This window comes from Rissa tridactyla, chromosome 2, assembly GCF_028500815.1.
Source record: "Rissa tridactyla isolate bRisTri1 chromosome 2, bRisTri1.patW.cur.20221130, whole genome shotgun sequence".
In the NCBI taxonomy this organism is placed as follows: domain Eukaryota; kingdom Metazoa; phylum Chordata; class Aves; order Charadriiformes; family Laridae; genus Rissa; species Rissa tridactyla.
In genome coordinates this window covers 160,838,268-160,863,385 of record NC_071467.1, presented here as the reverse complement: position 1 = coordinate 160,863,385, position 25,118 = coordinate 160,838,268, and the positions used below count along the sequence as shown (strand labels likewise).

General features: G+C 40.0%; 1 protein-coding gene across 3 annotated transcripts in view; it reads right to left on the bottom strand.

Annotated features, from left to right (window-relative positions):
• Positions 1-23,413, bottom strand: part of XYLB (xylulokinase) — an 84,002-nt gene extending 60,589 nt beyond the window's left edge. The window contains exons 1-14 of one of the 3 annotated variants that reach the window (XM_054192282.1): positions 23,350-23,413; positions 21,004-21,086; positions 20,023-20,092; positions 18,515-18,595; positions 16,692-16,778; positions 15,359-15,487; positions 14,013-14,078; positions 12,248-12,274; positions 11,125-11,197; positions 5,921-6,039; positions 4,639-4,720; positions 3,584-3,624; positions 3,048-3,163; positions 868-983 (exon numbers count right to left, since the gene is read on the bottom strand). In XM_054192282.1, the coding sequence (XP_054048257.1) occupies positions 868-983; positions 3,048-3,163; positions 3,584-3,624; positions 4,639-4,720; positions 5,921-6,039; positions 11,125-11,197; positions 12,248-12,274; positions 14,013-14,078; positions 15,359-15,487; positions 16,692-16,778; positions 18,515-18,595; positions 20,023-20,092; positions 21,004-21,086; positions 23,350-23,394 (1,135 nt within the window). In that variant the 5' untranslated portion in view covers positions 23,395-23,413. Of the gene's footprint in view, positions 1-867; positions 984-3,047; positions 3,164-3,583; positions 3,625-4,638; positions 4,721-5,920; positions 6,040-11,124; positions 11,198-12,247; positions 12,275-14,012; positions 14,079-15,358; positions 15,488-16,691; positions 16,779-18,514; positions 18,596-20,022; positions 20,093-21,003; positions 21,087-21,532; positions 21,642-23,349 lie in introns of those variants that run through there. The other 2 variants (XM_054192284.1, XM_054192283.1) reach the window with 2 other exon arrangements.
• Positions 23,414-25,118: the final 1,705 nt, after the last annotated feature.

Genomic DNA, 25,118 nt, shown 5'->3' with positions numbered 1-25,118 from the left:
AGCTTCTAAAAATGAAATCAGTGCTAACCTCACAGTGTCAAAAAACTGTATCTTAAATTCACTTTCCTAAAGAGTGAAGTCTTCTATAGCTTAAATATCTACACTTTAAAACTTTGCTACCTACAGTTTTTAAATTAATTTTACTCATATCAATTCAGATCTAGGATGATGGTGATGATTTCAAATCCAGCATCCAGTGGTTAAATTTTACTCTTGATTACACATATGCTCACCTTTGAACAACTTATTTCGGAGCTATATACTGCACTTGTAAAATGTTAAACTATAGGGAAAAAATACATAGAACTTTAAGTATGTGGGTTTATTAATATTTTTAAAATATTTCCATCATCATCATCTTGTTTCATTTCATTCACTTATCATAAAGCGTGAAAAAACAGGGATGAAATTACTCACGACAAGCATTGGGGAAAACACAGGAAATCTGGGTATCATTTAACATTACTGCTTTGTTCACACGCACGAACGAGATTCTAGAGTCATGTTAGAGATCAAAACCATTGAAGACTGCGAAAGAAACAGTATGGAGCTACTTCATCCACTTGGTTTGAGTCTTCAGAAAAAGAAACAATCTTCAATGGAAGCCTCCTTCAGAAATTAAATATTCTACAGCTAAGATGATACCAACACCCTTTCAATGGCCAAAACAGCCCCATAAATACAATTTTCTTATTTAGTGAACGTTGAAGGAAAACATTATCATGACACTTAGCCTGCCAACAGAGCACTTCTAAATATACATTAGGAATTTCCCTTGCTGTAGCTTATCATGACCCAAGGAAATAGCAGGTACAACTCCCACTCAAGTATGTTTCTAAGCAAACCCAGTCCTGCTAAGGCTCATACCCAAGTTTCCATTGTTTCCAGCAGCAGTAGATGATAAGGCTTTGGAGAATTCATCCCAGGAGCCTGAAGCACAGTCATCTCTGATCCTCTCTCTCATCAGAGAGCCATTCTTAAAACTGAAACACACAACCATATCATACACATTTTCCAAAACATTTGGCTCTAGATTTTTAAAGGATTTAAAGAATTCGTTGTTTTACTCAATATTGGTATTTATTGTATTAGCTGAATACAGCTGGGCAAGCTGAAAGATACAATCATTTCTTCATTATGGAAAGAGACGGAGAAGAAAACTAGGTAAGAGAGAAAACAAATATTCCAGGAGGTGTTGGGGAACACAGTGCAGAGATGCTGGTATACATCTCTCCAACGAGTCAGGTTAGTTCCAGGCTGGCAGGCCACGCTAAACCCCAGCTACCTCTGAACAGCTAAGACATCTCCTCAGAGAAGTACTCTGACACAGCGCTAAAAAGATCGCTCTGAGATGACTCTGCAAGGAGGAGCAAGAGCATCTCTACATTGCATTTATCATTTCAGGAGCGTGGTACCAGCACGGAGCCAGCTTGGGTCCAGTATGACTTGTGAGGTCTAGCTCTGTGCCACAATCTGGCAAAGGAAAGCACCATAACTGCATCTGCATGGTTGTGGTCCAGAGCCAGCATGCCATGCTGCAAAATATGTATCTGTTCAGTGCTTATGGTCTTTGCACCCTTTATGCATTCCCTTCCTTTGCCTCCTCTGGGAATATAACACTCCTGCAAAAAAAACCACAGCATTGGACTCAGAAGAAAGCAGTCTGAATACTCTCCAGCACACAGTTATTAGAGCAACTCAGCAGGAATAATACCCAGAAATAGGGCAAGGAAATTATTGAACTTAGTTGGTAGCAGCAGCTGAATTACTCAATGTATGCTGCCTGGTAGCTCAGGCACTCTTTTTTTTCTACTAAGGCAGGTAAGTCCCCTATTAACTCCATTATTTTATTAAAAAAGGGGTATTGGTGCAAAAGGGGCAGCGTCAGGGCAGAAATGGCTAGGCAGAGGGAACAGGAACTCTTTATATCTGCATGGCTACAGAAACATCTTCTTTTCTGAAAGGCAGGTTTGGCCTTCTGCGCATACTAACCTGCAGTAAGAGTATAACAGTCATTCAGAAAAATGTCTCAGCATCTCCTTTTCCATTAGAAACAGTTCGTTTACACAGCTCTTTCACAGAGCAACAGTGGCAAAAATTTTGGGGAAAATGAGGAACTTGAATGCAAAACTTTAAAAAAAACTGCTGGGAAATCATAGTATGAAACTCAGTAACTTGCAATTTACATGCTTTTGAACGCAACTTCACAAATGCTCTTCCCATTGTCATCTACAGCATCCTATTACTGTACTGATAAGACTCAACGTTACAGTTAAAGGGCAGATTTGAGCTTTGCTGAAGTTCTGAGTTACAAGCACCTACAATCCAGGTGATTTAGACACAAAATTTACCTGCGTATTACTTGTAAATATTTGCCTAAATACTATGACCTGTTTTGGAAGCTTCCCCCCCCCCCCAATACAGTGACTCAGTGAGGGAAAATGTAGCTTCAGGCCATCTTAACACCTACTTGGCTGGCGAGGGGCCAAACAATTCCCGAATCACACCAGCCAAAAAGCTACCACGAGGATCATTCTCTCAGCTGGGCTTCCTGAGATCTCAATATTTTCCACATGCACAGCCTAATACGTCCCTGAATGGCACTGATTACAGTCCTCTATGAAAAGGGAATATTCACCTGCCCCGTTATGTCCCCTCTGGACCACTAGAAGAGCACAGAAGTTATAGAGCCTGGTCAAGCTTCTGACATTTCACATTATTATGTTTCAGAAGATTGTTATTCCTGTACATTAAATGTATTACCTTAGATTCACAGTGAACTTGCTCTGTGTATATGTAAAAATAATTTCAGCTTTTTATTGCCCTGAGAATTTATCCTCCACAACTCTGCAGTTTCAGTTACCCAAATTAAACTATAGGAGTGCTATAATGTTGATGCAAATGTTTCAGCAATAGATTGCCATATACCGTACAGAATGCTGAACGTTCTATTCATTATCATTTTGCAAAAGAAATAAAAAAAACACTAACACAGAGAAAGAAATATATGTTATTGATCCCAGATGTACAAAAAAAATAAATATTACCATAGAAGTGCCATATATGTTCGAGAATCAACAGGATTGCAGAGGATATGACCTTCTAAGGCAGGAGTTGGTTCTTGGATCCACAGAAACAATGTGTCACTTGTGCCAAGGCTAATCTGGAGGGGGGAAAAAAAAAAAAATAATTGAAGCGTTATCACAATGTGCATGGAAAGCAATACAGAAATTAAATTAAAACCATTTGTTATTACCACTAATTGTTTTTAAATTACACATTAAGTCAATTGGATTCGTGTTGAAGCTAGCTCTGACTTAGGTTGTCACGCCAGCGAAATACATAGTAGATGGAGACTTAGGTTTTAATGGAGTCTGGAGCATTAGTTAAAAATAGTCACAAAAGTTTACTTAAAATCTTTCAGGCAGCTTACAAATTGATAGAAATAAAACAGTGTGAATCCAATATACAGAAAATCAACACTAGCAGATAAGTTTAACTGCTAACCTACAGCTATTTTACATTTCATGTATTTCATTTATTAGGGAATACAGACAGTTTCCGGGAGTGCGTTTTGACTTACTGCAATATCTCCTTCTTGAAGTCTCATCCCTGCCAATGACGCTGAAAGAAGAGAGTCAGAATACCAGATTAAGAGTTACTCGTTTGACTCAACTATAGCACATTGTATAAACATCGTAATACATCACATTCACCATCCAGAAGTACAATATAAATAGCAAATATACTCATGATGGCCTTGGCCTATACACTGTAAAAAATGGGCAAAGCATTTGGGTGAGGGAGTGATTTTTAACAAAATCAAAACGCTCAAGACAAAAGACTACGGAACTGCATGATTTTCTAATGTTTTACGTATTCAGGTTTTAAATACAGTGGACCCTTAATTAACACCACACTTCAAAGAAGAAACGCTCCCACTTACATCAGACTACTCACATATTTATTGGACTAAGCTGGATTTTAATCTCTAGAAGAAAAACTGGACTTTTGGGAAATGCAAAGCGTAACCATCTCCCAGAATATGAATGTAAAATAAATCATGATGAAGTCTCCATCTTAATTCAAACCTGCATATGCTACTGTAATACAGATAAGTATTTTATTTTCACAGTCTTAAGAATCAGACAACTTTGCTCTAAACTGAAACAGTCTCCAGGATTCAAAATACTGACCCTAATTTAACACCTTCCCTTACGCTGACATCTCTCAGTCTGACAAAAGGACAGCTCTAATACTTAGAGAAAGCTTTCTCCACCTTTTTTTGCTTGAAAAGGTACAACAGCAATTTTTTAATTTATATTTTCTAAGCTAAAATCTGAGCAGTTCATAGTACGAATAGCTTCTTAGGGGCAGGCAAACCAAAACTGAAGTTACCAAGAGGCAAACGAAGTCCCTTTAATTACTAAGCGAAAGAGAACTCATTTGTCATACCCAGCTTACCCAAGATGTCTATACCTCAGAAGAACCAGTGATGGAAGGCTGTTGGAAAAAGGTATTAATGCCGATAAACATGAGCTTCTTTCACTGTATAGGGAACATCTGAGAATCAATGAGATTGATTTAGAATCTTCGTACATACATAATCATATTCACTGAATCTTATAATCATCTCACCTGGATTGTCTCCTGTAAATGCTACTATTTTACAGTCTGGGCTAAACCCATAACGCTGACTATAATATGGAGAAATGGGTCCCTAAGGAAAGAAAGACAGAGAGAGGAAAAAAAGTTCAAAAAATTGAAAGTAATCTTGCAGTGTACGACACAATGTGTTGTAACACAGAAGTGAAACACCCCAAAGCAGCTGTAATAATCGTTTCTGTGCATTTAAGGTATGAATGAATATTTTCAAGGTTTTGAACCCATTTTTTTTGTTTTGAGAACCTCACAGAAATACCCTCAGATTAAATTTTGAAACAGGTTAAGTAAATAGTAGCATTTTAGCTTTGGGTCTCTCTACAGTTATTCACATCAAGTAACATAAATGCATCCATCTGTTTTGCACACATACATGAATATTAATACATAGAAATTAGAAATTCAATGCAAACATAAGAGGGAACACAACATTAATACACACCATAACAGCAAATGCTGGAATATGACCCCTATTATTTTAAGGGTCAAAAACTGTATTCTTTTAAGCCACATTTGATAGCCATAGAGAAAAAACAGAAGAAAACTATGTGTAAAAAATACAAGGACATCTATAAGAATTTTTTATATGTTCCTCTCCATCACAGAAGATCAGCACGGCATTCAGATGGATCAGATGACAGGTATCTACACCCTCTTACACATGCACCAGCTAAAGCAATAGCTCTTTTTGTGCTGGGTGGTAAGACTAAATTCATTTACTCTTAGAGATATGTGGCCTGATTTGATTTCACCATTATGCTACATGAACTGAGGAGCTTTAAATATCCCAAATTATTCACAAAGATTACCTCATTAACTCTACAAACAGTTTAAAACAAGGTCCCTGTCAGGAAATGCAAATGTTGAGCTCTGTTTCTGCAGTAACAAATACTGTGCACAGTTCTGCAGTCACCAGGTGTTTGTGGGCATGAAGGGGGACCCCAAAGATTTTTTCACTGGAGCATCTACTAAAACTTTTTTCATCATAGCCCAGGGCATGCAAGAATCCAAAGGTGATCAATGATGAAAGCTACGACAGACACCCACTACTACTCAGTTTTCAAAGATGTCTGTTGCTGCTCTGGCATAGACATTCACAAGACACCTGGAAATATTAAATCACACAGCATAGCTCTGAGGATAACTGTGCATGCACGCTTGCGCACACACACAATTACACTCCAAGAAAGTACTATTAGAAAACCTCTCAGCACAAAGCTCTATTTTTTGCTTACAACTCTTCTAGACAGGCACATACCAGGACTGAATGGGATGGTACAGGGCATCCTAGTTTCTCCTCCAATCCAGGTGCACAAGCATCAAGGCAGGACACTGACCATACCTTTTCCCAAATCTGCAGCAAGTTCATACCAGAACCTACAAGACAGATCAAAACAAGAGGTATATCATTAAACAGAAGACGGTACTGTATCAGAAAAATCCACTTTGTTACAGGCAACAGAAAACTTATGGATGCATATTTTACATTCAACAGGAACGGTTACAGCTCTTCTAAGCATAAAGGATATTGATGATTCAGTCTCTGGATAGCTTTCACTTGTAAAGGTAGCAGAAAAGGCTTCTCTGGTGCACAACGCGCTAGACAATTCAGTTATCCCAAAATTAAGAACAAAAGGATGGTCTCCCCATCAACTGGATGGATGCCTCCCCATCACCTCCACACCAAGTCTTCCACGTTAGACAGAGACTTCACTACAACTGTCTCAAGGTGTTGGAACAATGTCACTTGAAGGTGTGTCATGCTCACATAAGACCTAACAATGAAGAAATTCCTCCCTGGGTGTTATGGCTTTACACTACTCCCAGAGTATCATATAAGCATCTAAATCCATGCTGACTAATCTTCCTCCATATCAATTTTTCCTTCTTCAGAGATGACAAAATAAAAGCCTAGAAGTCAAAACAACAACAAAAAAAAAAAGGCAAGAAGTCAAGTTTCCAAATGTAACCTGTAATTTTGAGACTAGTTTGGAAAGTCCAGCTTTGCATTCCGAAGTCATGATTTTCAGAAATGATGAACAGACCAACTGAAATCTATATAACATACTGAGCACTCCACATCCCTTGCTTGTGTTTCTACAATTCCTCTAATTGCCCATTTCATTAAACTTGAAAATCTCTATGTGTTTCTGCTTAGTACTGTTCAGGGACGTATCAGGCTTATTCTAGATTAACATTTTCATTTCAAAGGCTGTTTAGGCCACGACTTACTTATCCCAGAAACATAGCCACATTCTCAGCTGAGCACAGTGGAAAACCTCAAATTTACTCAAATTCAATCCATTTTTAAACTTTCTAAAACACAAAGACAGTGAAGCTGACCCAACTTGCAGTGTCTATGGAATAAGAGTATGCTTGGGATGCTGGGACACTGAGGAAGAGAAGGAACGCAACCCACATCTCAGCACATCACAAGGCTCGAGCACCCCTCTTATTCTGAGGAATAACCAAGCCAAACAGTAGGATATTTGGATTACACTTAACATATAAAATTGCATTAAATATATTAATCAATCCCATTTCAGGCAAATTAAAAACACTTATGCACTGGTTTATGTGGCCTATGATGCAACAGCAGGAATTTGACAGAGCACAAAGTGCAACACACCTCCCACAGGCAAAAGGTGCATTTCCCTTTTCTGCGGTCAACAATCTATACCACCCACAAAAAAGGAAAGATGGAAAGATTTGCTCCAGCTTCTTTCAGTTCTCTACGTGATACCACTCTTAAATCTAGCCATCCCCTGCTTCCAGGGGCAAACTGAGTCCTTCCAGGGGCAAAGTGAGTCCAGCATCGCTGCCTGCACTTCCCCGAGCAGAAGGTGTGAGCAGCCTCCTGTCCCAGGCTCTCAGGCATCACAAGGCTTTCCGTGAGGCAACACATACAACTACAAATTTTCCTGGAAAAGTCCCTAATTTAAAAAGCCAAGAACCGCTTTGCTAAATTAACCAGTGAGCAACAGAAACATTAAATAAATAGGAGTTTTACTAGAGAAAGGTTAGTTGTTTTCTGGGGTTTGTTGTTTTGTTTGCAGGGTTTTTTTAAATCATTTTCCCTCCTTGAAGCCTAGAGGAACATTTAACAACTATCCTCCAATACAATTTTGCAAGACATAAGGACAGCCTCCAATGTTTTCTGCATAAAACAGGAAAAACGCTAACCTTTATAACTGAAAAGGTGTAAGTTTATATTATATGGAAATAACTCTTCAGTTTATTGACTGGTGGATATAGTTCCACAAAGACTTTAATATGCCCTGAGAAAAGACAGATGAGCTAATTTACCCCACCCTCAGAAACTCATTTGAAGAGTGGGAAACAACTATTCTACAAGAACTATTAATCTGTTGGCCTGGATTCATCCCATCCAACTGTGGGTACTTGCATGAGATTCTCCGGTCAGCGGAAAACAAACACCAGAGCTGAATGCTCCCCGGAACCGCTTCTCTTTCTCCTTTGATTACGCAGGGAGTGATGCACAGTGAGTTCCTAACTCAAACATCTGTGGTCATGATCTACAATGCTAAATTTAAAATATCAAGTAAATAATAATCTGAGAACTAAGGGGGGGGGGGACGACCAAAACCAAAGGCAGCCCTTTGACCTGACAATGGCCAAGGCCATGGTCTAGTAAGGACTGAGGAAGGGGATGAACAGGATTGAGTATTTATTCCACCACAAGCATCATTGACTTTTAACAGAGAATGACCAGGAGCACAATCAGGACTCACTAATATCTACTACATATACAAAAGCATAAAGTGCTTCAATGCTGGGAAAACAAAACAAAACAATTTCATCACAAAGACAAAATGATGCAGACCAACCGGTTTTATTAATCAACACACTTATACATTTATAAACAGTTAAGTGCATCTTATGACAGCACTCTGGATTGCCTTTTCAGGGAGCTAAAATCATCAGCAGTGTAACTGCTGACACCACCCAAGCTACATTAGGAGTAAATTCTCCTAAAAAAAAAAAAAAAGCCCACCATGCGTCCTTTCGAAAAGGCTTCAGTTCAAAGCATCCTCGTTTGCTAGAACAACAAAACCAAGTATGCTAAGCTACGACTTGCCTAAGGCTCTTAGAAAAGCATTTCGAAAGATAAAGCTTCTCTAGGTCAAGAGCTGAATAGCTGTTCTTTAAGGTGTCTTCTAAAAGAAACAATGCCTCAAGTGTTCAAGTTGTTTTGGTCCCAAATGTATCTTACTTTTAACATCTGCACAATATAAATGAAAATCATTCTTCATTCCACTAGAATGTAATTTGATTTTTTTTTAAATCAATCACCCAGGGTGCTCGGCCATTCACAAGGAGTGATTTGAACCTTTGGAGTGATTGGACCTTTAAAAAGGAAAAAAAAAATAAATAAATCCTGAAACTGAATAGCACATTTCCTACAATAACCTGCAAATTTAAAGAGATAAGTTATTGTGCAGAGCTAAACAATTTGACAGGGTCTTTTAAAGACAATATGACCTGAAGTTAAACCTACAGAAATGAAGAATAGGTCTATTATCTGAACATTATTTTGAGATGCATTTTAAACTACAATATACAGGTGCAATGTAAAAGATCAAGTGAATTGCACGAAATCGTAAATGACAAGAAAACAAGTTTTTCAGCTGGATCCAAATAACTACTGCATACATTATAATTATATTTTATTACTGGAATTAGAATTCTCTCTCGTTATGTTAGCATAAGAAAAGAATGAACAAGACAAAATATAGCTTACAATGCCGAAAAATCTTTTGTCTTGTAGAGAGAACTATAACATCCTGCTTAGTTCTCTTATCTTTTTTCACACGAAGATTTAATAATTTTACATGCTCTGAACAGTAGATAACATTTATTCAAGCCCCATAAATATCCAGAGGTGTAACAGAACAGGCTCTCCTAGAGCCATTTGAAAAAATGAAAATTTTCCAATGAAGCAAATTTTCATTTTCTTTAGTTTAAAACATTTTGGTTTTCAACCAAACACAGAATTTTTCATGCTCCGAAACTGAAGAAACATGGATTTCCCCCACTTGCTTCCAGGTAGAAAAGGCAGAGGTAACATTACAAAAAAAGCAACAAACACCATCTGCAAACCCAATTTTTTTTTTTTAATGCTTATGTTTTTAAACATTTGAATCAAAATTAACAATTCACTGTCACTAACAAATAAACTTAATTTTTTATCAGAAAGAGTACCCTGGAGATCTCACCATCTCTATTTCACATGCGGGACATGAGCGAGTTCTGCGGGTTGTTGTTAAGTACCTGAAGTGCTCGGTATTTGGGCCTACCGAGGAGTAAAGTGCAAGTCTCCAAAGAGTTATTGTTGCCAATAATAGACAAAAAAAATAAAATTTAGCTGTGAAAATACACAGCTAACTGAACCGGACCAGAAGATATATGTAATAATCTCACAACTGCCACAAAATAAGCATGGATTGCCTTGCAGTTTTTAAGGTCTCAAGTATAACTGGGAGATCTGATATTGAATAAGTTGTCCATTAGCTAAAATTGAGGTGTCATGCCTTCCCCTACAAGCTTTGATTGAACAACAAAGGAGAAGAAAAATGAGTTGGTCTTAACAGATGGGTGTCAACTATGGCTCTATAATGCAAAATTTCCTTAGAGAGCCTTGCTGTCTAACCTTTCAGCTCTGAAATATATCTTCTCTAAGTTTCAGAGCAGGAATCAAAAATGCTATTCAGAAATAACAGCACAGCTCCCAGGAAAATGGTTTCCTTTGTAATTGCCACTTAAAATTGCCATTTAAAAGCTGGATAACTGAGATAACACACAACAGAAGAGAGAGACACTAGCCTTGTCACTTTTTTGTCTTTCTTATGATGAATAGAGAGATAATGGAAGGTTAAATTATTTTTTTGACTGAGTTTAGGATTTTTTTTTTTGCTTGGTTTAAGCTTTTTTTTCCCTCTGGCTCATTTTGGAAAGATATTTCTGTTGCGGATCCATATTCCAGTTAGGTGGGTGGGAAAATAATCACAATATACATCTTGTTCACATCCTGTGCAACTCGGAGCTAAGCCAGCAAAACTAAAAAACAAATATCAGAACTATGGAGTCTAGCTAAAAAGTCCACAACTTCTTCATGCTTTTAAATAGATATTTCAACATTCCTTTATACATCATAAAGCAATGAAAAAAAAGTACAACTTAATTTAAGAATATTTTCTTAAACCCATTTTGCAGAAATTGGAATCATAGTACGACAGGGATAAATAAGCACAGCTGACAGCACCACCAAGCGTATCAACAAATGGAAGGGAGTAACTTAGTTTAAAATCTAATATACTTGTCACTAAAGTTTAAAGACTGAAAATAAGTAGCAGAGACCCTGTCCCGGTTTTATGTAAGGTGGGGATGGAAAGGAAAATTTCCTTATTGACTTGTTACCACGAGAAAAGCCGCCACACTTACCATCACTGTAATCAATGGGTGCATAAGATCCTAGGAAAAGGGAAGCTGCAAAACTACTAACCAAAGAGATTCTCTGAAAGGAAGCATGAAATAGTGAGTCCCATCAGTATTCACTTCAAAGTAAGTAAATAAGTAATTGGAAGCAGCAAATGTTAATAGATGCTTAATGTTAGGCACAGAAAGCACAAAAAAAAAATACCCTTAGAAGGATTACTCAGTTCTATCTTACTGCCTAAGTAATACTGCAGATATCAACCTAAAAGTAACCCCATGATAAAAGCTGTTAATGGCTTTGCATTCTGAAACATGCAAAATACACCTAGCATACTAGCATAGTCTACGTTACCACAAGTTAATTCACAGCTTCGTTGTATCACAGAACCTCATTTCAAGAAAAAACACTTACTAAAAGGGAGGGGAAGCCACAAAAAACCAAACCACCACCTGCATGTTGACATCAGGGGAAATGCCCAGAAACCACGCACTGGGCAACCCAGAGCACAAGTCTGTAAGCTTTTTAGCAGCTCTGGCAAGGCTCTGCCAGCTCCTTTAGGTGAACTCTTACCTCCCTCCCAGCTGAGACCCCAGACCTCCCAGGAGTTACTCCCAGGAGCTGGTAATAATTATCTTTGAACTGAACCACTACCTGCAGCTCTGCCTCAGGGTATGTTCCAACAATGGATTAAATTCAGCGGTAGGGCTGCTAATACTGGCGCAAAAATGCCCCGGCCACATGACACAACACACTGATCCAACGCGAACTTGCTTCCACTTCAGATCTGCTGGACAAACTACCAAGCTTTCTGCAGAATCAAATATTATCTGTTCCCAAGAAGCTGGCATAAAAGCTGACAAATTTCTTATTGTGTGCTCTAATTCAGAGGAAATATGATTGCCACCCAGTAACTAATCAGAATCAAATCTCTACCAGTCTTGCGAGCCAGCAGTGACAACTTTTTTGTTAATGATCACAAAACCACTGCTTCATACAGCATTCAAAGACAGACTATAACCAGAGCTCTAAGACGTGGTTATAATGGCCAGGAAACTTAATGATGCACTTGCTTTTCATGCGTCTCTCCCCAAGAATACATCACATTGTGCTTAGATAACGAAGGCCTACCTTCTGTGGTGCCCCAACGGGCACTAGCTGCCTGAAATGGAAGGAAAAGGATGAAGTTAAACTGTGAATCAGCCAGTTTAGCAAGCTGACCTAGAGAAGGAAAAACATCCACCTTCCACATGTCATTGAGACTGCCAAGCTGCTAAGTATTTCCTGAGGTTTCCCAAGAACAATTCTGGCATAGAGATATTTTGTGCTTGAACACAACAGCTTGTGTATCCTGTACTGCTAAAAGGTGCCATCAATGCAACCAGTCCTCAAAGTCTGAGCTTTGTCTGATTAGTTCTCAGTTCCATTTCCCCTCCACTAATGCATTTTTCTACAAGTTTAGTCTTATGCTTATGATCAGACTGTAATAGTATTGTTTCACCCCACCACTTACTAGCATAAAGTTCTAGAACACGTACTTAGAAAGAAAAAATTAAAAAAAAAAAAAAAAGGATTGTCCCACAAAATACAGAGTCAACTTTGCAACTCACTTCCCTGTGAAGTCCTCACAGGGTCCAATTTTAAAAGCCACAAAAATAATTATCATCAATACTATCAAGAACTGCAGTAATATAAAAACACAAGCAGCCTGACTTCACTGGTCTGCATGTTTGGCCTATTCTAATCACAAGACAGGAGCCTTTCCCTCATTTACATCATCTTTGCATGGAGTTTTCACCTTGCTTCAAACAGAATCACAGAATCTTCATGGTTGGAAAGGACCCTTAAGATCATCGAGTCCAACCAAACAACCTACAACCTCTGCCACTGGAGCATGCCCTGAAGTGCCACATCTAGACGTTTCTTAAACACGTCTAGGGATGGTGACTCAACCACCTCCCTGGGCAGGCTGTTCCAGTGCCTGACCACTCTTTCAGTAAAGGAATTCCTCCTAACATCTAACCTAAACCTTCCCTGCCGCAACTTCAGACCATTTCCTCTGGTCCTGTCATTATTCACCTGGGAGAAGGGGCCAACACCCACCTCTCTACAGCCTCCTTTCAGGTAGTTGTGGAGGGCAATGAGGTCTCCCCTCAGCCGCCTCTTCTCCAAGCTAAACATGCCCAGCTCCCTCAGCCTCTCCTCATATGACCCTTCACCAGCCTGGTAGCTCTCCGCTGCACACGCTCCAGCACTTCAATGTCCCTCTTGTACAGCAGGGCCATTGGCATTTCTGTCACAGTTAGATGCAGACTCAACTGAAACAACAATGGAATTGCAAGCTGATTTCTAAAAATTAAAAATCAGAGGGAAACCAACTACACAATGCAATTCATTTGTAATAACAGAATCAAAGTACCTCCTCAAGGGAAAAACCATGAAAAAAGTCTAGAATCAATTGCCTACACACATCCGCATGGATGCCAGCTTCGTATGGTGGAGCAATCACATTTCTACATGCAAACGGCCAGTTCTAAGTGCGAACATTTCAACTGTGTGCCTAATTACCCATTTGTGTTAGAACTGCTGTACATACAATTTATTACCCCCCCAAATGAAAGTCTGTTTTTTAAAACTTCTTCCACAAAGGTGAGATCCAATGGAGTCTACTATGTTAAATGTAACATCCAAAATCAAACTGGTGCCCAACTTTTATCTGCCCAATGACTAATAATTTAACAAAACCAGAAATAAAACAATCAAGTTTTCAATTTTAATCTTACAATCAAACACAAGAATTAAAATACTCTTTCCCAAAAAAGTCTGACATCCCCACAAAATTAATTTTAAAAGATTTTTAACTGTTTTCCAATAAGTGTATTGAAGTTGAGCCAACCTCAGTTTGCATGTAGACCTCAGGATTCTGGCTGTAAATCTTTGCTATCTGGGTTCCTGTAAAACGCTGAGAAAGAAATGCAAATGCTTAGAAACACAAACCCTAAATGGAGTCAATAATCATTAACTCTGTGTAATGAGTTCAGTACATTGCACTTTGGATATTTAATTTGCCTGATGCACGATGAAAGTCAGTGCACAGCAGGCAATCTGCACTAAACAGGCTATAACGCATAGTCTCATTATGGGAATTTTGCTCACCTTTTGAAAAAAAAAAAAGCATGTGAAAAAGCATTACGATCCATAATTTACATTTCAGAAATGACAGTTCAATGGAATGAATCACACTTATTCTATACACAGGAACCAGCACAATTCAAATGCTGCCTTCAAATCCTTGAAAAGGTTTAGGCTACCCAACCTATGCACCTCTCTGAGGCAGGTGATTTGGGAGCAAAGCAGGAAGCTTCATATTCAAAGAAGCAACTCCAGCACAGGCTAATAATAACCATAAGAAGAATTATTTTTCATCCATGCATTATATCAAATAACAGAAAACTTCTAACACTGAAGCCTTAACCTTTAGCAAGTTAAAAATAAACTGTTAGTGGTATGCAAAGTCTGATTTCAACACTGGCCATAAACCTCACATGACAATTCAAAAACAGAATCAGCAATTTAGGAGGTTAGAGCCTTATTCTGTCGAACCAACAGCAAGAGTAGCCAGGTGCTGAGACGCCTGGAGGGCTGCCCTGCTCCCACTCCATAACTCATTGTCACAGTTAGAAGAGAGGGAAGTGCCAGGAAGAGGAGACGAGTGACAGAATATTCTCTGATAGCGTCCTGAACTTTTGAAACTCACTTCTCCTAGGTCAGCAGCTACTTGTTAGTCTTCAGGGAACATTAAAAGGCCCATCTTTTAATTGCAGAAGTAACCTAGGGCAGTGATCCACAAATAGGGGGCTGATAACCCCAAGTAATTCTGTAACACAAACTGGACTGCCATCCCAATGGAAATCTGACTGCACCGAAGCTCCCAGGGGAGAACCAAGCCCTGAGACTGTAAGCATGGCTACGAAAGACTGTATCTTGGAACCATTGGCCAAATGCAACAGCTCAGCCCAACTGCTTCCTGCAGCAAAATTTCCAGTGTTTGCCTAATTTCACTTCAAAATCTCCACATCTTCCTTTGTGAGACCACTGCAAAGCATAGCATTGTTGGCATTTCTTCAAAAAGTCTCTCCTTCATAGTTAACGGCTGACCACTACCTGCTGCGGTACCACCATAACGGCAGAATTGTTTCTGTCAGGAGAGTGCTGAGGACTTTCCTCCCATCCGCTCCTTACCTCATAGGCTCGAGAGCCAGTGATGCTCGCTAGGTGCTGCGCTCCCCCCACGGCTTTCTCCAGAGTGCTGCACTGGGAAGCTGTGCTAGAATCCATCCAGATGGGGCTGTTACTGACAGAAAAACAATCCTGCAATGAACGATATCCTTCATTAGGAAGTCTCATCTCTAAGAACTCTCTGCTAGAGCAGTAGCAGTACAGCAGACCTACGTATCAGCTCGCAGTTCAGTTCTCTGACCTGCCTCCTGGTCTCCTCTTGATAATTACAGGGAAGCACATATCGGGCAGGATGTTGGTCAGTAGTGAAAAGCTTAACCCAAACTTCACACCAGAGGGAAGCTACAGGCTTTTTCTGCTGCTACTTGACATAACCTGCAGCACAATGGGTACTTCACATACTATCTGATGTCTCAGTACACTCCTTTGGTAGCCAAAGCCCTGAGCCCTTTTATACGTTTAGAACTCCTTTTTAGAATTCCACTTTTTAGAACTCCTCTCTAAACAATCAGATTATCTTTCCGCAGCTCTACTAACAGATTTCTCTTTAATGACTGGCATAACCATTTGGAAATGTAACTGAGGCTTAGTACATCACCAGAAAGCATTTTAATTCCATTTCCATGAGTTTTGCACAGATGAGATTTCCAAAATTAATCATTTAATAGATGAGTTACACAAATGTCTCCCTTTCAACATATAATTGTCCTTTCTGATCTTGAAGTAAGGAAGGTCAGGGTCTTCAAAAGGAAAGATGATTCCTCCCTACTTTTCTTTTTAACACAGACTTGACAAACTTTTATTTAAAAACCTTACGAATCACATACACACACACGAAACGTCGAGATTCAACAATATACTTGTTAGGAGTTTGTGTCCACACAGCATTACGCTTCCACCCTTTCAAAGAGAAGTGTAAACTGGTCGTTTTTTAATATTTTCTAATGAAACCGCAAGCACTGCAAGGAAACTCGGGTACAATAGTATTTTTAAGCACTATTTTTTGTTAATACAAATCTATAAAAAATGTAAAATATTTACAGGTTGTTTACAACAGTATTATGTTTTGTAAAAGAACAAACAGGCTGTTACTCTGACACAGAAAGATTCTGGGATGCCCACTGTAAGCTTTTAAACCAGTATATACTGTCACTCAGGAGAAAACGAAATGTCAAAAGCCCTGGAAATGAAGGAATAACAGTACATTTCACTTCATGCTGCAGGGGAATGCAACGCAGCCAAAAAAGAGGAAAGGTTTGCAAGGAGAAAAGCAATGTGTAATGATCAGAAAAAGGACAGTGCAGCTCTCCCTTCAGAGCTCTTTTATGCACGTTACCTTTAGTGACTGATGTAAAGGCAGTTCGGATGACGCATTCTTTAAAATTTGTATGCTTCCTTTCTTCCAGTACACACTCCCATGTTGCTGTAGAAAGTACAGAAACAGAAGCTGAAGATGTCCTCCCAAGCCACAAAGATCATATCCTGATCTGAATTTCAAACTTTAAGGAACAGAAAACTCTCTCCAAACTAAGACCAAAAAACGCACCTTTTCAAATCAAGTGCCTCATTAAAAGACTCCCTAAGAGAGCAACCAGAAAATGTAGGAGTCAGGAGACAATGATGAATTTGAACTATAGCAGCTTCTAGTGGGAACTATTATTATACTGCTAATCCATTGTGTTAGCCACTTCGAGGACTCTTTGAGCTGTAGCCAGGGCTCCACTGTCAAGACTGTTAGTTCTGTGCTAGTTCAGCACAGCCCCCAGATTCTTCAGTTACATGCCTGCCCCAGTCACCACTAACAGACAGCATAATATTGAGAAGGTTATTTAAGCTCCATCTCTCAGGCAGCATCTCAAGGCAGGCATCTCTAGTTACACACCTGTAGGGCACCCTATGCAAACTGCAAAGCACCACCCAGGGACCCACTGACAGTTCTGATGACACCAAATGTGCACAGAACCCCCTGGGCACAGAGTACTCGACCACCCTGTCACCCAGATTGTATTTCGCATCCCTCTACCATTTCTGCAGACAATTGAAACCAAGTTTGTCCCTTCTTTGAGACAAACACTGGCACATCAGCGCACCTCCACAGTGATCTGCAGCATAAAGACAAGGCTCTTCAAAGAGAAAAGGGAGAGAATGTGAGTTTGAAGGGGACAAGTAAATTAAATCTGTTCTACCCGAAAGAATCTGAATATAGCACCAAGCTGATACCCCCAACTTGCTGGAGGACAGGTAAAATAAAGGGAATACCAGTAATCTGGAAATGCACTTCCTTTCTTCAGTTGAGTAAACTGGGGTTACCTGGCAGTCCCTAACTTCTGTTCCACTGCAGAATTCATAACAGAGCCTTGATACCAGCTATGATTTTCAGACACTTTGCTCAGACTTTCAACTGAAGTCAATGAAACATGGAGATCAAAGTAAGAGTTTTGATTAATTAGTCCCAGATATATCAAGATGAATAACCTAAACCTCACGCATCTGAATTAACTATAGCTTTGGTGCTGTCCTCACCCTGAACATCATCTGTGAAAGTTATAAAAGACTTCTTTGTTTCACCAGAGTACTAGGAGGCTGGCTAACTGACTAAATGCCAGGATGGGATTTATAAGTCTCAGAAAAAAAGGCATTATGCACTACAGGCTAAATCATGGCAGCATCTTTGTCATTTCTGCATCAAAGACTATCAAAATTTGGTTTCTGTTGTTCTTGGGCAAATCTCTATCCTAACCAACAAAACCTGTGCTCAACAGGATGTTCCTCTGCCTTTAGCAAACTGTGCTCCTCACTATTTTTAATACCCCTTTTCCACAAGCGCCTGGATACGCTGAAATTCAAAGTGATCCCAGTCATTTCAGAATCTGTACATACAAAGAATTTAAACAACAGGAAACCAAACAGTTATACACTATACCGATATAAGCAACTGCACTGTAAACATTATCCACCACTCCCACTACCTACTAGTGACTGCTTTGCGTGCTTCAGGTTTTAAGTTCCCCTGAGGAATGGATGCTTACATGGAAGTTTTGGTCTTACTCGATGTCATTATGGTCTGTAAATACAATTATTTAAATGAAATTTATCACTATGCCTTATGCTCTATTGAAGAAATATAGTAAGACTGATTTTTTTTCTTTATAAACTAACCTGGCCAGCACCGGACAAAGCTCTGACGTGAGAGAAGCTAAAGCCTGAAGACTTCATCTTTTCTAAAATCATATCCAGAGCCTGCAAGAACAAACAGAATCAGGAATGACTGTAACGAGCTATCAAATTATGCATACTCACAATCTCTGGAATTAAACAGTAAATTCATGTCATCACCGATAAGAGTTCATTGGCAGATAATGAAAAATTAGCTAATAACTATGGACTTCTCAAGAAGCTGCATAAATTAATTTATTAAGTAAGAGTCCATAAAAGAAAAGTTGAATCACACAGGGGAAAATAAAAGATCTTTAAACAAGCTGAATCACAAAGATTCATTCTTTGAAACCTAAATAAGAGGCAAGAGTTAAATAATTCCAATTCATTACAAAGCCACTTTTAAGAGTGCCAGACAGAAAGCAGGACTATCTCTGTCTGTTCTTACTGTTGGAAATCTATGAAATCTTATTGGGGTACACCCTGCACCCCATCCTACAAGATGTTAGGTATCCTCAATACCATTGACCTCAGTGTCAGCTGAAAACTCAGAGTCGGTATAATAAGGCTAATTCAAGTGAATTTCAGCACTTTAAGCACCTAGGTTAATTTTGTTCTTGCCACATTTTCCTTAAGTTTAAAACCAAAACTTAATTAATCTTTACATATTCTCATTCAGATCAGCATTTCCCAGACTATCTTGACAAATGGACCACTGCAAGACTTCAAAATTTCCCAAGAAACATCATATATCATCATATTATTAATTTAATAATTACAACTGTTCCTGTTCATCACAATTCAAAAGACCAACTGCAAGCAAATTTACCAAACCTTTGTCAACTGCTGTGGATCACAGCTGGGGGTTTTGTGACCTTTCAAATACCTTAACTATTCAAATCACACTACTAAGACAAATTTACATAGTACCATGTAAGAGCAAGTGTTGCAGAATCTGCACAGAAGCAAGGGAGGCCCTCTTTTAAAATAGAAAAGAATGTTGTATTTCAAAATAAACACGAAAGTGTCTGGGAATCACTGAATAAATTGCTCTTTAACCACTTCCCATTTGAGACATCAATTGGTTAGCAAAGCTTATTTAAAAAAAAAAAAAATAGCACAAGTAACCTGGATGCTACAAAAACACAGATTTAAACCAGGCAAAGCAACACCTGCCCCTTTTGCATATGAAAAAAGAAGATGAGGAAAAAAGGAATAGTCTTTTTTCAAAGGAGGCAAAGTCAGGAAAGGATTAATCACACATACGATGCTATAATGGTGGAGAGCGAAAAAAAAACAAACAAAAAACCTCAAAATATTAGCAATTCCCACTATGTTTGTTGATAACATTAATATTTGCATACCAAAGACACAGAATAACACTTAAAAGAAACGGAATACAAGCAAAAGGATTATGTTGACTTGAATGATGAGTTTCACTATCGTCTGGAATACATTTCCATTTCAATAACAGCAAGGCAGAAGTCGAACTATATAAAGCTTGTTCATACCTTGACCCACATTAGCACGGGAGAAGTGACTGTCAGTCTGTCACTGTGAATATAGACTCCACCTTGTGTCCTACAGAAAAACAGTATTTTCTCTTGGTAAATTCAGCAATTTTTTCCCCGCTAAGCAAAGTTCTTGAAGTTTATTAATAACATAAAAGCACTGCAAACTCTCTTTGCTTAAAAGCAAGGATACTATCAGTGTTTGAAACCTGAAAAGTAAAAGCCAGCTCCTAGGAGCTGACATAAGAGATGTCTGACCCAATTGCAAAGTAAATAATTTGCAAGGAAAGGCTCTGATCCTGAAAGTAAGATCTCTGATAGACTCCAATGCTGATACTGCTCATTGGCTCCACGTAATTCATAGTTATTTCTAAGTTTCCTAACTGTCACCATTAGTGGCTTGCATCTGGAAGATGAAATTCAATTTTTGCTGTTAACCATCAAGTAAATAAATGTATTTCATTGAAACTTGTGACCATGGAGGATGACATTTGTAAATTCTAGTCTACTAACTGAAGTAAACAAATACTGGCTTCCTACATCCTGTTATGAGATTTGGAACCACTCAGTTTTGTCTCCAAATGCCTTTTAGAAGTTCCCTTCATGCAATTTACTTGCTGTTACCATAGCATTCCACCCTGATGCAAAGGGCAGCTCTTACTTCTGTGTCCCAAAACGAAACAGTCATGTCCACAAGTCTGAAGTCCCAAAAGAGTAAAAAATTGGTTTGTTTATACATAACACTTTAGGGTAGATTTTTCTAATTTATTTCCTGTTGGGAGTCCTTGCCACATTTACAAACCAAGGAAGGCAAAGGCATATACTACCCTTGCCAAATATGAAAAGTGAACATGGCATGAACTTTTTCCATGCCTCCACGCATATCAATGAGACCAAATAGGGCAAGAGCCCACCCCCCCCCCCCCCCCGATCTCCAAAGTTCTAAATTATATTATCCAAGTAAAATACAAAAAGCCTTACTTAAATTCTGGAAGGTCTTTATCAAAATGAACATTATCCTCATAAATGACTCTCAGCTGTTCATCAATAGCGATGACTTTCAGCTAGAAGATATAAAACAGGATGTTAACAAAAACTAACAATAATTAAATAGCACTGATAGCTCATTTATAATAATTCGATTCTCATAAATTAAATGAGAAAGAAGATCACCCCAATCCATATAACTCGCTGAAAGCATAGGAACGATTTTACATGAAACAAGTTATTATGTGAATTTCCAGCATGTCATCTATTCAGCAACATGTATATTTGTTTGCTTGCATTTCCACCCGCCCCTCCCCCCCCCCCCCCATTTTCTCTCTCCTTAATAGCACAAGATCAAGATGCGGGCATATGCTAAAGCACAGCAAACAAGTTCCCAGGTTCGTAGCTTGCATTATGGTAACCAGTTTTTCCAATTTCTCCAAAAAATATAGTATCTTAGATTAAAGATGCCAGATGTGCTTCCCCCCCCCCCTTTTTTTTTTTTTTTTTTGCCCCATCTTACCAAGGAACTTAACAGTCCCTTCAGATACCTTGAGGACCTTCTCTGCTCCCCAAACGCTCAGTAAATCAAACTCTACCAGTCTGGCAAAGCTCAGAGGGCATTACACAAGTGTATTATGAGCTTCTGCGGCACACAGAAAGCAACATCACAAACAGGCAACTCCTTTAAGCTGAACTTTCTCTTAAGCACAAACTAGAAGAGTACCACAACCTTTCCTTCTCTAGCTTCACTCAAGTTCACGTAGTACAGAAGAAAAACACTAACAGCCTAGAAGAAAAGTGAGAAGGTAGCTCACATTCTGCACATATTTCAACAAGGGAGAAAGTGCAAACTGCTGCTAAAGAAAGAGACCAAAAAACAAGGCCATCCCCATTTTAGCCATACTAACGTAGGGCCATTATTTATGCACTGGCACAACTCATTACCACTCTGATGGCCTGTGCTAGCTTAAAAATGGCCCTGACCCACCGCAGCTTAATTGGCTTTCTGCTTGCAGCATGCCCCCTTAAAAAACACTTTGTCAACTTAACCTGGATGCGTCTTTTCAAGCTCCCAAACTTCAGCACAGCCGTAATAAAGTGATTTATGCTCATATGCCTATTTCGAACATACTCAGGCCTATGCACAACTTGGGCAGAGTTTCTATTTGCAGTGTAGTAACACCCAATTGTGCTGACAAATCAAAATTTTAAGCAATCTGAGCATCCAGGTTCATAATCCTACTAATCTTGATTCACACAAGGACACTGGAAAAACTGGATTCAGGTGCAAACCCCAGCTCCCGGCCTGCCGTATCCTGCTGGCAGACGTGTCTCCCTGCAGCCTGCACGTAGGGAAAGGCCATAGCGCTCCTTTTTCTAGGATTAAGCTCATCCCTAGCAGGATGGGGAAGCACGACATGTTGGGGGAAGACGGGACAAGGGAGGAAACAGCTTCAGACAAGAGACAGGACAAGGGGGAGATGGGACAAAGGGAAGGACAGCTTCAGACAAGAGACGGGACAAAGGGAAGGACAGCTTAAGACGAGATGGGATGGGACAAGGGGAGAGACAGGACCAGGGGGGAGACGGCTTCAGACAAGAGATGGCACAGGACAAGGGGGGAGATGGCTTTGGAGAAGAGATGGGACGGGACGAGGGGGGAGACTGCTTCAGACACGAGATGGGACGGGACGAGAGTGGAGACTGCTTCAGACACGAGATGGGACAAGGGGGAGGTGGGACAAATAGAAAGAGACGAAGGATGCACTTATGCGGGCAAAGGGAAGGAAGCATGCGAAGAGCCGGGCACACGCAGTGCCCATGGCCCACAAAAGCCTCCGAACACATCAAGCGCCGGGAGGTGTCCCTGCCCACGACAGGGGGGTTGGAAGAAGACGATCTTTTAAGGTCCCTTCCAACCCAAACCGTTCAACGATTCCACGAATTGTTTTGCCCCAGCTGTCGGCAGGCCGCTGGCGAGGACGCCGGAACGCAAGCCCAGCATCCCGCTTACTGTAAAGGAGGAAACCCTGCAAAACAAAACGGTCGCTGGGTGGAGGAAAAGAGGCGAGAAAAGCTGACGGAGAGGAAGGAAGGCCTGTTCCCCCGTCTGCGCGAGTGGAACACCCCCGAGGCCCGGCTGGGGGGAGCCACCGGGTGCACAAACGAGCCCAGAGCGGGGCAAGCGCCGGGGGCTGCCCCCCCCGGGTCCCCCGGCCCCGCTGCCCTTCTCGCAGCCGCCACAGGGGGGAAGGGCAGCGGGGCCGGGGGACCCGGGGGGGGCAGCCCCCGGCGACCGAAGGAGGGGAGAGGAGGGTCGGGAAGGGGCTCCGGTACCTGCTGAGTGCTGAAATCCCAGCCCAAGTAGCAGGGAGCGGCCATGGCGCGGCGGAGCCCGCCCTTAGCCCACGGCCGGCGGGGGGGGTGGGGGGGTGGGGGGGGGGGTGTGTGTTGCAAGCCCGCCCTCCCCCAGGCCGACGGCAGCGGAGTTAATGAGTGCTGGGGCTCGTTAATTAACGGGAGATGGGACTAAGCACCTCGTCCCTTCCCTGTGATGGAAGGGGGGGAGAGGTGTAGGGGAGGGAAAAGGGGGGTTGCTCTTAAACACCAGTAATTATGTGGTAATTAACGCACCGCCCGGTTAACAGAAGCAAAACCAAAAAAAAAAAAAAAAAAAAAAAGGCAACTTCAAACACTTCAAACTTCCAGTACAAAGAAATTCACCAGATTTTAAATATGCCATTAATATGTAGCAGCCCTGTTGTGGTATCGCATCCTAGCTTTGCACAAACACACACAAAAAAAGCAGGATTTTGCACAAACACACGGTATTCCACAAAAAAAAGAAAAATATGCAGGATTGTTACTCTGGCTGAAGTTTTGTTTTGTGGTTTGCTTTTTTTTTTTTTTAATTGGGAGGGTTTGGGGAAGCTCTACGATTTTGCATTACCTGCCATAGCATGTGACAAGCAAAGTGGAATTGCTTAATCAAAAGAAGGCTCATCTAAAATACGCTTTCCTTCTGCAATCAAGGCGGTATCTCAGCAGAGCCTTAATGAAGTCAAATAGGTTTTGCATGCCCAGGATCTTAAACTGGTTTAACAGTACAAATACTTAATTTGACATGCCCTTTAAACTATAAAATATTCCTAAATTTTGTCATATACTGTACATTTCAAATACATTTTGCTATATTCCCAGTGATTTCTCAAAGCCCTAACTCCCATGGGTATACTTTTAAGATTTCTAGTTACTATTACAAAGAAAAACCTTTAAAACATAAATCCTGAAGACTCTCGACCTACAAGGCAAACATTCTAATGTACTGACTTTCATACCAATTGTATTCTATCATATCACCTTTGAATATTCTGTACCGAGAGTACCTGTATTAGAAATGTGATCACAAAATCTTTAAATAAGACAGAGTTTAAATTAAAGTTGCCTGAAAAATATTTACAATCTCTTCAAATGCATAGTGGTGTTGGCCTGCATTTTAGAGTCTAATCCTGCAAGTTCATCTGAATAGTTTGCAATCAGGAAACAACCCAATGAAGTAAGTGGAAGAACCAGTCCTTTTAAAAATAAAGGTATGTAGAATTGTCACCCAGTTTGTAGTTTGTCTTCTTTAAAACAGATGGCCACCAGGTAGTGGTGGAATTTCCCTGTCCCAAAGGAGCTCATGCTGGATGGAGCTGTCCTGAACAAAGGTCTCACTTCACTTAACCAAGAAGAGGCTGTGAAAGGAAATAAAGTTTTTAAAACATTACCAAGAACTGTTCTTTAGTGTAACTCTTACCAGACAACAAAGGATCAAATAACCCACAGAGGCTGCTTTGCCATTAATTCAGAATGTGACTGGTGAGCCAGGGAGGAGAGGTTTGCTCTGCCCTTTCATGTGCTGCATATTCCCTATAAAAAAGTAACAGATACGGAGGGTGAAGCTTGAAATGCTGCAATTTTCAAAATATAACTACTTGCAAAAGTGAAGAGAAACTGAAGTCAGTTCTGAAGAAAGCCATAAGAATAATACATTACTTTGGAAAAAGAGACATTAGTGGATTTTAATTTTTTTTTTAAAAGGGGGTATTGGTTAGTAGAAAGGA